The sequence below is a fragment of the Sceloporus undulatus genome, chromosome 5 (genome assembly GCF_019175285.1).
Source record: "Sceloporus undulatus isolate JIND9_A2432 ecotype Alabama chromosome 5, SceUnd_v1.1, whole genome shotgun sequence".
Classification (NCBI taxonomy): Eukaryota; Metazoa; Chordata; class Lepidosauria; order Squamata; family Phrynosomatidae; genus Sceloporus; species Sceloporus undulatus.
In genome coordinates, this window is record NC_056526.1 from 36,431,130 (window position 1) to 36,447,411 (window position 16,282).

General features: G+C 40.8%; 1 protein-coding gene across 2 annotated transcripts in view; it reads left to right on the top strand.

The window, feature by feature from the left end:
- The window catches only part of SYNGR1 (synaptogyrin 1), a 36,316-nt gene extending 21,578 nt beyond the window's left edge, over positions 1-14,738 (top strand). The window contains exons 3-4 of one of the 2 annotated variants that reach the window (XM_042467116.1): positions 9,347-9,492; positions 13,541-14,738. In XM_042467116.1, the coding sequence (XP_042323050.1) occupies positions 9,347-9,492; positions 13,541-13,759 (365 nt within the window). In that variant the 3' untranslated portion in view covers positions 13,760-14,738. Of the gene's footprint in view, positions 1-9,346; positions 9,493-12,206 lie in introns of both variants that reach the window. The other variant, XM_042467118.1, reaches the window with a different exon arrangement.
- The last annotated feature ends 1,544 nt before the right edge of the window (positions 14,739-16,282 follow it).

Here is a 16,282-nt window from a genome sequence, read left to right on the forward strand (position 1 = left end):
TGCTTAGAATTCTCTGCTAAATAGCTTTAGTGCACTCCCCTGAACTACTGCAGTCAAGCTCTCTTGCAAAGAATTCTAGGTGCATGTAGCCATGACAGTTAAAGTTGCATCAAAGTGCCTTAATTGTGTAGTGTGGATATACTGCTAAAGTGAATTGGGTCAGTATGAATTCCACATAAGACAACTTCAAACATTTTCATTTCTTGAGTAGTTGTCAAATGTAACATTTCTCTGACCAGTTTTGCACAGGTTCTTTGTTCAGTGAAAGACCACTTAGTTCTTTCCTGAAATATCTTGACATAACCCACTTGGTTTGTGAGTTAATTTTCCCATGCTCAAGGAACTCAGTCAAACTGGCATAAAGCACATCCATATTTATCAGGGACTATTCATTCAGAATCACTACAAAATGTTGGTAGTTTGTGGACCTCCAAGCAAGACTGCTCAACTGTTTGTTACATATACATTGATGAAAACCTCCTAGTTATTTAGATGTCATCCCCTGCCCGCCTCCCAGTCTCTATCACCAAATCTGCTTCTGGGAAATTTATAGTGGAGAATAAAAGAAAGAATTGTATTTGTATGTTACTATTTATTACCTTGCAGGGAGCCAGAATTAATTTGCAGCATGATCCCAGGTTGGTCATGTTTATATGTGCAAGAATTAATATGTAGTTATTGCAGGAAAAAGTTCTAGTTCTCTCTTTTCTGGAACAAAAATTTGTTATACTTCTCAGAGAATAATGTGGTTTCTGTCCTTTCTACTCTACTTCCATTGCATTATTATGGAAAGAAATCACTGATTCTAGAGAAATTTTCCTTTCTGCTTATTGTCCCTTATACAATTTCATATTTCCAAGAATAATGCAATTCTTATAAACTCGTATGTAACTCTTATAAACTCTTATAGAACATGGCCACATAGCCCGAAAAACCCACAAAAAACTAATAATGTAATTATTAGAGTTTGCAGTGTCAGATACTCAGTGAATTAACCATAGAGTAGAATGCATAGAGGAAGCTTTCTTTTGGGTGAAAGTTAGTACATCAAATGCAGATTGGGTTCAGTTTATTGTATCTACATGTTGAGATGTAGATACTAAAAAGGACACATACCTTAAGCAGTCTGCAGGAGGCTTAATTATGAATAAAATTTGTTTTTGTTTTATTTTATAAAAATAGCCAGAAAGGTTTTGCAGCATCCAAATGAGAAAAGCTGTTTTTAGGAATCTTTTATGTATAGAGTTGTAGTGTAGGTAATTGTATATCTAGACTTTCAGCAATAACTTCACATTAACCTTTTCTATCAAAAAAGATGTTAATCCTCAGCTATTGTCAAAAACACCAAATTAATAAACCTTTCAAAAGGTCACTTTGCAGACCTCCCATCTAAGCACTGATGTGGGGTTTCAAAACAAGTGATTTCCTGCTCCTCCTGAACTAAAAGAAACAAATTAAAATGAAAGTGGAGTGAGGAAGCACAGAGGCTGTAGTCAGCCTAGGGCTGTGAGGGCAGTTCTTCTACTGTACAGGGAAGATCCTGTCAGAGCTTTGGAGTGGAACTGAAAAATACTGCAAATATTAAGTGCAGTCTGTGTATGCTGGATATTTTCAGCTGGAGGGTTGTGGAGTCATGAGGAAAATCCGTGTACTCATACCAACATCATTTATTATATGCCTCACTTCACTTCACTTCACTTCTTTCTTTTCTTTCTCATTCTTTTTTTCTTTCCCCTGCCCCCAGTCATATGTTCAGAGCTTCTTGCTTGGATGCTTTTCCCCAAGCTTCCCTTCAACTGTCCTATGCTAGAAAAAAAGTCATCCAGTGAGCTTCAAATACAAATTGGAATTGAAACAAAGATCTTCCGTAATCCTATGCCAGCAATCTGGCACCCTTTGGTGGGCTCTACCTGGTAGCATCAGGCAGTGGCAATAGCACTGTGACTCACAGTGTGCAGCATGCAGTTGAAGTCTAATTTTCTGCAGTGTCACACCATAGCAAACCTTTAGGGCACTATGGAAACTGTAAATGCCCCCCCCCCCCCCCCGCCCATAGGCCTCTGTAGTAATCCAGTATTAATTTTACTCAGTGCTTGCTGTTCTCAAAGAGAGACAGATTTTTCTGGGGAAAGATAATGTACAATATAAGTGCTGGGGATGCTATCATGAAGGTGAAGCTACACCTAAAATGGCAGACTGGAGTGAAGGTTGAAATGTTGGGTAAGGTGGCAGGCATCAGTGGTAGGGTTTTTTAGGAAGTTGAAATCTCTGCTAGATGCTGACAGTTCTTTTATAGTGTTCTCTCAATTCACTTGAGGGCTGAATCATCTTAGTAAGATTCATATTAAGATGTCACTGGAGTCCCATAAATCTCAAGGCAAACATGATTTTATATTTAAAAAACAAGCACAAAGCTAAATGAAAGAAGAAACTAATGTGATATAAGCATGGGGGGTGGAGTAGGAACACTAGTTGTCACAGCACTGCTCTGTACAGAAGTACTGAAATCCAAAATATGTCTTACCCTAAGCTTCTGATTAAGTAAAAAAGTCTGATTACCATCTCATAGCAAAGTCTTACAATTCTGACACTTTTGCACACACTATTCCACTTTATAGTGCTCTGCAAAGCACATTGTGAGATGTTGTCACTCTATTTTTGAGAGGTAAATGTTATTTTCCTCACCCAAGTCAGCTTACCCACTAACATTAAAACTGCTTTTGTGAGGGGTTGAGGAATGTTATGTGGAAGGGTGGAATTGTTCCCCTCTTGAGCGAGGTCACATCCATTGATCATGCCTCTGACACCATTTGGTCCTCAAGAGTTGCCTTTGCCAAGTGTGGTTTTTCCCTAGTGAGATTCCGATCCCAGGCACTGGTGGCTTTGTATCTCTGGTGGTTTTACTCCAGCCCATTTGGGAGGCTATAAGGCAGGTGAAGTAGTCATAGTTGTTACTTCAGTTGAGAGGTTGGAGATGACAAAAGAGATTTCCCAGCGCTCTGCTGGCTTTTGCAGTTTGCACAGAACATGACCAGTATATCGCTTGTGCATAACTGGTTACTTTTCAAGCACCTGATTGGTATTGATTAATAGTTGTTGTTATGTTTTCTGCTTATTTGCATAATGTAAAATCTGTTGCAACAGGAACCTTAGATATTTAACACTGGAGGCTTGTAAATATTTATTTATTTATTTCCTCCAAGGAGCTCAGGTCTCCACTTTTATCACCACAAATACACATACGAGGTAAGTTAGGGTGAGAGGCAGTGGCTGGCCTGAAGTTGCCTGATAATCTATGTAGTTCATCCGGATGTAGAATTTTGGTCTACTTGATCCAAACTCAGTATTCTTGCCACTATCCCACATTCTTCTGTGGTGTAAATTGCTGGCCACATGAAAACATGTGAAGAGAAAAACTTGCTTTTAGGCATCTGATTAAGAGAGCTTAGTAGTTGCAATTTGAAATCTAAAAAAAAAATCTTAAAAAATCATTCTCAATTAGAAAGAGTTCTTAGATTTCAGATATACTGCTCTTGGAATCAGCTCAATAGCACCTTCATCCTTCAGACAACAAAGTCTGCATTTGGACTGAACAGCCCGACATCAAATTGAAGACATGTAGGTATGCTATCAAAATTCAGATTCCCAAGATGCTTTGCTGGTATAAATTACAATTACTGTTCATTGTGTGTGTTTATTCTACTGTTGCAAATTTCCCCAAGGAACTGGTTCTCATGCTGCCACTGCTTTTGATTCCTCTTTTTTTTCTTGTCCATTGCAGTAGAAACAACTTTTGAGTACATAAATCACACATCTGGATAGTTAAATACACATGTCCACACAGACACACAAGCAGCATGGTATAGTGGACTAGGACACTGAGAGAGCAGGGTTTAAATCCCTGCTTGACCATGGAAACCCCTTGGGTGATGTGAAGTTGAAGGCTTTCATGGCCGGCATCCATAGTTTTTTGTGGTGTTTTTGGGCTATGCGGCCATGTTCTAGAAGATTTTCTTCCTAATGTTTCGCCAGCATCTGTGGCATCTTCTGAAGATGCCAGCCAGAGATGCTGGCGAAACGTCAGGAAGAAAATCTTCTAGAACATGGCCACATAGCCCGAAAAACCCACAAAAAAACCCTTGGGTGATCTTTGGTAAGTCACACTCTTAACCTTAGAAGAAGGCAATGCCAAACCTCTTCTGAATAAATCTTGTTGAGAAAACCCCATGATAGGTTTGCCTCGCGTTCTCATAATTAAAACACTATTTGAAGGCACTGAACAGCAACGATTAGATAGATAGATAGATAGATAGATAGATATTGCTTTAGGCCTCCTACCTCAGGCCTATGGAATTGTGGAGATTGTAGTTTGTTGTTGTGGCGCCAGAGTTCAAACTCCTCAGAACAAACTACAGTTCCCACGGTTCCAAAGCCTTGAAGCATGGCCTTTAAAAATAGGCGTCAAACTGGGTTATTTCTCCAGTGCGGACGCAGCCCTGATCTTCTGCTTTCTTGACTGCAGTCTCCATTCTGATTAATCTTGAACTGTTTCAGTGTCTTCACTGTCTGCTTAGAAGTAACGACTTAAAGGTAATGACTTAAAAGTAACCACTTAAAAGTAACTACTTCATAGTTACACTTCCAATAAACAAATTTAAACAGATAGAGATAGATAGGTGTGTGTGTGTGTGTATATATATGAATTAAATACAAGCGCCAAATCAAGACACATACATATACTTTAAAATCTCCTTTCCTCAAGTCACACATATATGCAACAATATCTGCAGCTTTTGCAGCAAATATTACTGGTAAGTCTGATTTTCATAGCTACAGAAGTTGAAAACAACCAGAAACACTCTGAAGCTTAATGAAGAGAAAGCTAAAAGGGGACAAGTTGCAGAGTACAGATTATTGTGGAAGAAGGAAGGATCAATACATATTGTTCATTAACAACCCAGTGGGAGAGCAGATTATTTAAATAAGGATCCAAAAGCATTTTGACAGTTCTTATGTTGTTCTCCCAAATTATAATGATGTGTATTATACTTCCTTATATGACACTTTTAGTCACAGGACTAGTTTAAAGAAAACATTTGCCCAGTCTAGCTATATAATTTCTACAGAGAAATTACAAACACTTTTTCAGTTAATTTCATTACTGTGGCACGTTACTTGATGACACTTTTATTAAACTTCAGAGTGTTTCCTTAAGGCTTAAAGTAAATCACTAACTTGTTCTTAAAACTTCATTCTGTGAACTTGATTCAGATTGTACTAAAATATAAATTCTAGGCGCGTTACAGACCGCCTAAAAGCAGCGGTCTGCTGGCGCTGCTGGTTGCTCCGCAAGGGAGCCGCAGCAGCCAAACCGCGTGGCTCCCGCGCAGAGCAAAAAAGAAGCTCCAAAATGGTGCTTCTTCCCGCGGCACAGTTATGATGCCACGAGGCGTCAATGGCGCACTCGCGACGTCATAAGCGACGTGCAGACTCTATGCGTCCGGAACGTAATAATGGCGGCGCCTGTGTGTATAGGGCGCCGCCATTATTACGCCCCCATCACGTGCTAGGGGTGAGGCCGGTGTGGACGCTAGGTCCCCAGCCAACCCCTAGCACGTAATGGGGGCGCCTCAAGAGCCCGTCTGTAACGGGCCCTAGTCTTGGCTCTCCTGCAGTTGATGGCATGATCCTGAACAACATGAGAGGGATGTTGGCTCAGTTTTGTTCACTTTTTGGTTTTATATTTAAGAATTGAAATTTATCCATCCATATTAGCTGGGTTGGATGGGGTACGCAACATCCATTGTAAACAATTCTGAGCAGGTCAGAGGGTAGTTCTCTTAACAGCCTAAAGAACTATATAAATGCCAATGGTTAATAATACTTGTTCTTTGTGTTGTTAACTGCTCTCAAGTGACCTTGACTCATGGCAACCCTGTTCTCAATACTCCGTGTACTGTATATATAAGTTTCTTACACAGGTACTTCATGCATCTGATCTGTTAGACTTAGACTTTGGTTCATGAAGTGCGTGGCACAGTTTAAGTTGTGAACAGTGAGTTTGCTGTATTAGTCTGTTGCAGCTAAAATGACATCAAATCTTACAGCATTTTAAACAATCAGATTTTCTTTGGCAAAAGCTATCATGAACTGCAATCTGTATCATCAGTGTCACTGTTTAGATTGCTAAAGATTATTTTTGTAGTTACTGTAACAGGCTTACATGGCTAGTGTTCTGAAAGTATCTTCCTCCAACTGAAGTGTTTCCATATGTATAGTATATGTGACAATGGCATTGCTCATTTCTACATTTGCCATTTGTGAGTTTGGAATAACACAGGTTTCAAGGAAATCGAAATTTGTTTGGGAAAGGTTATGTTTCTTGCAGTGTACCCATACATTTCTTTTGTCCTGATGTTGGTTCACATATCATTGGTTTTACACGGCTTCAAACAAAGGAAGACATGCAAAACCTGTTCATTGGAATGGATGGAATAGGTGTGGGAAGAGAATCTATAACCAGGCTTCTCTCTTTTAAACTCCCTTCTATGAAAAAATATTGTCTCTTCCCACACAGGTCTCTCTAGTTCTTGTGTTTAAATATGAAAAACCTATGTCTCCTTGTTTTCTTTGTTGTTACAGGTTGATTTCCTTTTTCTGGTATTCCAAAATCTGAAATGTTCCAAAAACCAAATGTTTTTCATGGGTGGCTAGGATAGTGACACCATTGCTTTGTAATGGTTGAATGTACACATACTTTTTTAAATGCACAATATTATTAAAAATATTGTACAAAATCACATTCAGGCTATGGGATAAGGTGCAAATGAAAAATAAATGAATTTATTGTTTAGACTTGGGTCCCACCTCCATGATGTCTCATTATTTACGTATAGTTGGCCCTCTGTTTTCTTGGAGGATCTGTTCTGGACCCACCCACCCCTGTGAAAATGGAGATTCATGTGCTTTCAAGCCCCATAGGCTTGAATGGGACATGTGCTGCTGGTTGCCCCTCCATGAGTATTCAAGACCAGGGACCTCAAGTCCGCGAGAAAGGAGGGGTGACAATATATGCAAATACAGGTATTCCAAAATCTGAAATCCAAAACATGTCTACTCTCAAGCATTTCAGATAAGGGAGACTCAGCCTGTACTACTTTCTAATATTATTTTCTTCCTAATTCCCAGTCTGTTGTTGTTGTTGTTTTCTTATACTGTATCCTGCCATTCTCCCTCCTTTTCCTGGCTGCACACCTCCCCTCCCCACAGGACTGGTTATCAAAGAGGCAGCAGAGAGACAGGCCCTGGAGTCACTCCTCAGTAACCCCATGGGCAGCAGCCACAACCCCACAGTAGTCCCTGGCCCAGGGGCTAACCCAAGGCAGCTGGGCAGTTGCTGGGAACTGCTGGCTGGGCCTCTGTCCTGCCAAGAGGCAGCTCTCTCTGTGGTGGTGAAGGAGTCCCTGGGTCGAGGAAGAGGTGGCAGATGGGATGTGCAGTTGCTGAACAGCAGACAGACTCCCTCTCCTTCACTCCCAGATGATTTGTGGGAGCTCCTTACTTTTTGCAGGATGCTGTGATCCACGTAAAACTCCCTGGGTGATCAGACATACTTTGGTGCCTGAGGTAAAAGACAAGATGGCTGCCTTTCCCTATTTCATATACATAAACATATAACATAAACTAACATATTTCTTAGAATCATAGTGAGAAGAGACCACAAGGGCCATCAAATCCAACCTCCCTGCCATGCAGGAATTTATAGTCAAAACATCCCCGACAGATGTCACAGTTCTTACTGTCAGGAAGTTCCTCCTAATGTTGAGGTGGAATCTCTTTTCCTGTAACTTGCACCCATTGTTCCGTGTCATATCCTCGAGAAGCAAAAAAACCCAAGCTTGCTCCATCCTCACTATGACACCCCTTCAAATATGCAAACAGGGCTATCATATCACCTCTTAAAGGTCTCTTCTCCAAGCTAAACATACCCAGCTCCCTCCAGTCTCTCCTCATAAGCCATGGTTTCCAGACCTAACATTGACCCAGACCCAGTTTCAACATTGAGGATGGGATTGTATTATCCATCACACATGAGGCAACAGCCTAGCTAAGGCAGCCCGTGATAGGTGATGTGGCATATAACAGAGGGAAACACAAATATGTATTCAGGAAGTTCAGCTAGGAGATATCATTGTTGCTTCCCAGCATAGTGAGACCATCATCTCACTATGTCCCTGGAAGGTCAAATTTTCAATGAGGAATAAAGTCCATACTACAGGCCACAAAAATTTATGGTTCCATTATACTTTTTCTTCTAGAAGTATGAAAGTAGCTCTAGAAGTCTGAGAAGGTGTCAGACAAATCTAGAGTTCCTGAGCAGTTGATTTTAGAGAATCTCATATTTCAGCTGTATCCCTACTTGACAGTGTTTCATTGTACAGTTTAGTTCTACAGAGAACCCGCATTTGAAGAATAAATGAAAAAGTGACAATACTGTTGAGAGGCTTGCTAAGATATCAGCGGTGTAATTAACATACCAGCTTTGAATTAAGCAGTGAGCCCAAGACTCTCAAAGCAGCCTTCCCTTGCTGTTTCACAATAACCTTTTCTTTCTGACTTAGGGATGTACTGCATATTTGAAAACTTGCATTTGCTGGAGTTAATGCAGATATTAGCACAAGGGGAAGTACTTGTAGAGGAGAACTGGTAGAGGGAAGCAAAGTCAAGTAAAACTTCCCACACCTCCTGATTCTCCCCTGCAAAAGTCCCAGTGTCTGATGTGAGGATATGTGACTGAAGAATATTGCTGAATCCAAACAAGGCTTGGTCTGGGCAGTGATTGTCTGGGAATCCACATGCAAACACTACATTGAGTTGAGTACCAGTATGAAAGAACAGTGGGATGTAAATGTGAATTAATCAATATATCAAGTGGGAATGGCAGAGAAGGAGAAAGAAGAGAAACGAATTCTATTCTGGATTGTATTTTCCTACTGCTGGGATAGGTTCTAATCTTCACCCCACCAGGGAAAGGGACAGTATTTGTCAGGGAGAACGGACAAATAGGAGGAGATCCTTCCTGTCCACCAGTTTTTCCTTGCTTTAATATTATGGAGAAACATATGTTTGGGCATACATTTTTGTCTTTCAGCTACAGTTTCACCATGTTTGCCCTTGCAGTGGGGCTACACAACTGGGGTTTATTCCAGTCTGCAAAATCCAATAGGGTAGATTCTTTAGGATAGAAATAACTGAGGAAATGAAAAAACTAAAATGTGTGTCTATCTAATTTTCCCTTCCCCTCACCTGTTTTCCCTCCTTTTGTTTTCATGGTTATCTTTCTCAGGTTTCTGGGCATTTCTCTGGTTTGTTAGTTTTTGTTTCCTGGCTGATCAGTGGCGTGTTTCCAAGAAAGAAGACAACCCATTGAATGAAGGAGCAGATGCAGCCCGAGCAGCCATTGCATTCTCCTTTTTCTCTATTTTTACCTGGGTAAGTGAGGCAATTCTGGAGCCTGGCTAATAACTGCTTGTTTATTTTTATTTTATTCAAGTACTTATCACTTTTCTGCTTACCAAGGCTTTCAGACCTAGGTAAAATGTAAATGTACAGTATTTTATACTTTACAGTAAAATTCAGCATTACATACAATCCAGCTCACTTGTTGCAGGCTTTTCCACTAGAAAGTCACAATATTGGTCCACATGATCATTGATTGGACTATTTGGGGTGGGGGAGATTATGTATTGACTTTTCTATTTTTGTATAGCCCCTTCAAGAAGGATGTAAAATAGACATAAGCTGAAATGTGCTGGGATTTGTAACTATTCAGCATCATTCTGCAGCATGTTGAAAGGTGTTTCCCTGTTATTGCACAAACATTATCTAAACACTTCAGGGGCTACAAATAAGGGGGGGAGGGACTGCAGTGGGCTTCAGGGGCCACAAAAGTGGAGTCTAAATACCCATCCCACTCTATGATTTCCAAACATTACATGGGATGCAGCCTTCCCCAGCATTGTAGGCATACTTCAGCAGATGATTGTAGGCATACTTCAGCACATCTGCAGCATACCAAGTTGAAGATAAGAAGACATAATAGCTGAAAGCTACAGCTATGCTGTTACACTAAGAAGCCACTGATGCAATGGATCTGGACTAAAGTCCTGTTCTACTTTCTTGCTCCTTGTTTCTTGATGTATTTTTTAAAATTGTAATGTTGAGTGTAGCAAAGGTATGTAAGAAGAGACTATATTCAATACAGTGCATTGTTCCTGTGGGTTGTGTTTGTGTGCGTGTGTGTGTAAATAAGGTGATGGAACCAGTGTGACATAGTGGTTTGAGCACTGGACTCTGGAGAGCAGGGTTTGAATTCCTGCTCGGCCATGGAAACACACTGGGTAACCTTGGCCAAGTCACATATTCTCAGGCTCAGACAATCCTGTAATAGGGTTTTTCTTTCTGACTTGTGGAACCTTAGAGTTGCCGTAAGTCAGAAATTACCTGAAGACACTCCATAGCAACAATAACAACAGCAAATAAGGTGAGTGTGATGAAGTTGGTGCCAAATAATATGGGAAGAGGGTTTTTCACTCATAATAAAAAATAATCTAAAATTATCCAATGAATTTGGATGATGGGAGAGTCAGAACAGATTAAGGGGAATACTGGTGAAAACATACATGGAGGATAATACTATCAGTAGTAACTTGTCATGATGTCTCTCTAGATTACTTTCAGAATAGGAGGAAGTGTCCTTTTGAAGACCAGCTGATGGAAAACATGAGCAGTAGGGGGCTTCTAAGAATACATTGTGCTTGTTAAAGTATTTGAATCTAAAAACAGTTAAGTTGTGATGGATGGAAAAAATAATTTGCCCTGTTCATACAAGTACCTGCAAGTTACTAAGATTAATAACAACCTGCTTGCCAATGTTGACCCCCCCACTCCGAAAAACACATTGCTAGAGTACTTGTGCTCTCTGTTGAACAAATAGGAGTGAGAAATCCTTGCTAATTTAATGCAGGCTACTTAGAAATCTATCCTGATCTACTTTTGCCATCCCCCTGTTGTATGAACATCAGAAACAATATACAATTAATGTCCCCTAGAGTGGGTAGTAATACCCAGGTGCTGTTCATTTGTAAATATTAATTCACATTAATGCCTTTAAATTTAACATTGCCAGCTATCTGGCCATGAAACTGATGGCTTGCAAAGTCAAGCCTCAGTAGAAGCCATATACAGTGCGTCCGCGTTATACGAGGGCACGCCATACGCAGCTTCCAGCATATGCTGGAAGCTGCGCCAGAAAGACTTCTCCCGCACCCCGGAAGAAGCAATGGAGTGCATCAGGCACACACCACGGTAATGAGCCCCATTAGTTCTAATGGGGCTTCAGTTTACACATTTTTTCCCTTACGCGGCAGGGTCCGGAACAGATCCCCCACGTAAGGGAAGGACCAACTGTAGTATGAAAAGTGCTCAGAATAGCTTATTATTTCTACATTGTAGAAATAATGCAGTTTACCACTTTTAGGGCTGTAGCTCAGTATAATGAAATTTGTTGTCCTACAAGGTTTTTAGCCTTCTCTGCCAAAGATGATGATGCCTCACAAAACTACAAATCCCAGGATTCTGTAGTATGGAGCCATGGCAGTTACAGTGGTGTCAAACTGCATTCTTTCTACAGTGTAGATGCACCCTGAGACTAGGAACCAGGACCCACATTCATAGGCTAAAGGTCCTCAACATTACCTTATGGCTGTAGCAAAAGTTGACATTGCATGATCTTTTTGTTGCTGTAGTTCAAACTTTTGGGAAAGAGCCAGGTTGCTGTGCATTTTATGTAATAAAAATTCTGCAGGATTTCTTTAGCATTCTAGGCACATTTCCCCTTTTCTTTGACTCTTGGTGGCTCTTAGGTTTTCTGTTTTTACATGCTGCCTACTCCTTTCATTTATCACTTTTCCTGATGCTGGCAGATTTTGGGTCCTTCTTGATCACAACAAAGACTAGCACCCCTCAACTGTGGAAAGCTTTTGTTGTCATGCAGGATCATTTTGTAAAAACGGCAGCTGCCCACTGATGGATATCTTTCTTTTTCCCCATGATACCTTACTTTACTCATAGGGTCTTACAGAAGTCTTCCATGTACAAACCCTCTTCTCTAATGCCCCTTGTTCCATCCTGTTCTCTCCCTACAGGGCTTCCTGACATTTCTGGGCTTTCGGAGACTTGGAGAAATTACTTTTCAGGAAGAATACAACACACTGTTTCCTAGTTCTCCACCAGTGCTCCCCTAACCCCATTTCCATAAAAATTTTGAATATAAGGATGGAAATATTCAGGGTGAAAATACTTCCAATTCCCATTCTCAGGGACAGAAAGAAAGATAAGAGAGAAAGAAGAATAAAACATAAGATATTTGTGCAGCCGATGTGGTGAGGAGAAAGAAACCACCAGCATTCCTCAGAATTTGGAAAGTTGCCCCCATCCTTTAGCTCTAAGTAGCTGAAATCAGAATGGGTACTACTCACATCTTCCAGGTTTTTTTATTCCCTCTGTGTCCTCTTCCCAAGCTAATTGCAGATAACACTGATGTGCCTTTCTCTCAATCTTTATACAGTCTTAATATGTTTAACCACAAGAGGTCATTGTCAAAAAGCATTTTATACTTCTGCTTACTATTGTCTCTTCTTGGCTTACTTTTCCCTGGCACAATCCATAATACTGGAAGACAACAAGAACTGAGCTGATTCTTCGGTGCTTGTTTCACCAAAGAGCATTGTGCAAATAACAGCCTCTCTTTACCATTGCCTTGATCAGTTTTGTGTGTGGAAAGGGCCAATCTACTCTGTCTCCCTATTTACCAGCCTCTGTAGCCACCTAGTACTGGTAAAAGCATGCCTGAATATTCCTAGTAAAAGCATGTTTATTTTGCTCTCGGGAACTTCGCAACTCAGCCCAGTACACTGCTATTGCTGGCTACACAGAGTGGTGCATCTGGCATTAATCCTTCAGTCATTCCTGCGGGCCAGGCATATGAATGGGAAGAAGACTGATGCAGGCTGAAGCCCTTGGTATGTGTGGGCTGTGCAATTTGGGGATGCTCTTCCAGAAATAGGTGCCATGTTTCATTTGGTGAATTGGAACACACACACAGAGCCACTTTCTCACTTCTGCCACCCTTTTCTCAAATTGATGAAATAGTAGAGGCTGTAGACCAAGCCCCCCACAAAAAGATGTATCCTTAGAGCAAATTATTCTTTCCAGTTCTCTTTGTCACTCTGTTGCATCTTTCCTGAACTTGCGTTCTCTGTGGGCTGTGCCAAACCTTCCTGCTTTTCAAAATGCATTTGCGTTCAACTTGTTTAATTCCAGGTATTTCTCACGCACTAATTTATGTCTTGTGCACTAACCGCTACTAACCCACCTTCTGTTTGTTTCTCCTTGGTTATGTTTCCCTTTATTTTCCCCATGTCTTTCTCCTTCCCATTTTCCCACCATCTCTCCCATACTGCTGCATCCTCCCTTAAAGGTGGGCCAGTCATTTCTGGCATTCCAGCGATACCAACTTGGAGCCGATTCAGCCCTCTTCTCCCAGGACTACATGGACCCGAGCCAGGAGGCTGGCATGCCTTATGCACCCTACACAAATGAGGCTGACACTACAGATAGCATGGGGACGTACCAACAGCCCCCTTCGGCAGATGCTTTTGATGCTGAAACACAGGGGTACCAAGCACAGGACTACTGAGAGGTGGTGGAACCCTCCCATCTCCCCTCCTTTTTCCTCTGCCCACTCCCCTCTGCCACCAACAAGCCAAGGTGGAAAACAGACACGTATGTACCAGAGCAACAGGTGGCACTCAGCCATTCTCTAGCCTTCTGGGTTTTCCGTTTTTATTTATTTTTTTAAAAAGCAGAAAAGCCTAACACCTCCTCCCTCTTCAGAACTCTGTACCAAAACCAAATGGTTGGTTACAAAATATTGTATGGTCCTTGCTGCAGTAAAAGAGTTTGTTCTCTCTCTTTGTCTGGGAAGCTGCTGGGTGTAGGAACCTAGTTCACTCTTTCCATAGGGGGAAGAGGGAAAGGACCTCAAGATAGTTGTGATGCAAAAGGTACAGCAGATGGGGATATGACTGGGTGAGATGGTACCAGCCTTTGGCATGTCTGTCTGTGCATGAGGAGAGAGGATAGGAACTGGATAGATGGATGGGTATGGGAGCAAGCAAGGGTGAGGGAGTGATGGAAATAACAGCATAATGGTGTTGTAGGTTTACAAAGAGAAATGGATTTCAATTTAGTTTTATCCTTTCATTTTGATCATGAACAGATGATTTTAAAAATCTACATTGGGTCCTGTCAGAGCTGACTGGATAGCTAACCAGGAAGCTGTTCTGGTTAATGTTCAGGAATATTTTGGCAATGCTGGGATTGTGTGGGAGCTGTGGTTTAGTTTGTTTTGTAGCTTTTGGTCTAAATCCAGTCCGAGCTACACTAGACCCATTGGATCCACGAGAATTTGGTCATCACTTCTGCAAGTTCTGCTAATTCAGTGGGTATTTTCTAATTAGGCCTCTCATCTTTGCTTATATTTTGCTTGTTGGAAATTAGCCACATTAGGTGTCTATCACAACTATTTCCTGTGGCTGGAGACTCCACCTTCAGAGGAGTCCAATGGAATGCCCACATGTAGTTGGCATGAACTATTATGTAACCACTTCACCAGTGGTAAAAAAAATCAGGTAAAATGAGTGGGAATCATACATCCCTGTTGAATTGCAGCTTCCAGTATTCTGGTTATACAATGTTTGTCTGCTGTGGTTTCAACCCTACAGCATCTGCAGGGCCATAATTCCCAGCCGTGAAGTAAGATTAAAAAAAAAAAAAATACATCCTGTAAAATTACAAAAGTATTGTGAGCATTTGTTTTTAATATGAGGCTTCTATTTACTGCTCCATAACTGATCTGTTTATGTCATAGCAACCTAATGTAGAGTCTGGCAGACTTGATATTACAGTTGGCCCTCTGTATCCATGAATTTTTTATCCACGATTTCAACCATTCATGGTTTGAATACATTAAAAAAAAAATCCAAGAAGCAAATTTTGATTTTGCTATTTTATATAAGGGATATCATTTCGCTATGCTATTATGTCTAATGGGACTTGACTATCCATGAATTTTGGTATCCATGGGGGGTCCTGGAACCAAACCCCATTGGATACCAAGGGCCTACTGTAATTTGTTTAAAAATATGTCTGGAGAAAAGACATTTGAGAGCTGGAAATATGTGGGGACATTTTATTCATTTACTTACTTAGATCCAGTCAGTTCCTAGGTAAAAAGCCAGATTCAGTTAGGAAGATAGCCAACTATTGCCAACAGTGACCTAGAAAATCCCCTGAAGACTCAAACCCACCTTGACTGTGTACATCAAGCGCTGGTTGAACGGAATTATTCTGTCTTAAAGCCCACTGATAAATCTATTTTTCTATAACTGTCCTGTCTAGTTCTATAACCAACTTTTGTGTTGGTTATTAATGGCACTTGTTCTTTTGGGGGAGACAGTAATTAAGAAAAGATTTTCTGGGAATAAGCCAGACCCAGAGGTTAGACAGGTTGATCTGATGCAGGTTTACGCAGAAGCCCCATCCAATAAAGTGTCATCCAGAGAAGATGTGTCTAGAAGACTGCAGCCAAAATTATTTTACTTGTACATATTAATGAACTTTGGGGGAAAAAAGATACTATAATCAAGAGTAACCTGGGGACCACCGTAATAGTATTAGGTAGCATGATATGCCACATTAACATGATAGCAAATACATGTAATAAAGTAAAATTCTTTCCTGCAGGGTTAGGCCTTTCAGCAGATAGTGACCTGTTGTTCCCATCAGCCCATCAAAGGGGCTATGCAGGTAAGGTCTGATAGGAATTAAAGTCCAATAATATCTGAAAAGCTACAGGTTCTCCAACCTTACTTTACCATGTTAACTTGTCGTAGTGACATCCATGATGGTCACAATGCTTATGATCAATGTCAATATGAAAAAGCAAGAATTCAGTGGACTAGTCTGCAGAGCTATTATGCCATTTATCACTATGACTACTATGTCCCTTCTTTGTTTTCCTGGATATATTTTCTGGATGTTGTGGATTTAAGGTGGAAGACTCTTTAAGGTCTTGTGCCAAACCATCTATGATTCCCCACAATGTTTTTCCTCAAGAATAATAAAGCAAAATTTCTACACTGAACATTTTGCTATGCTG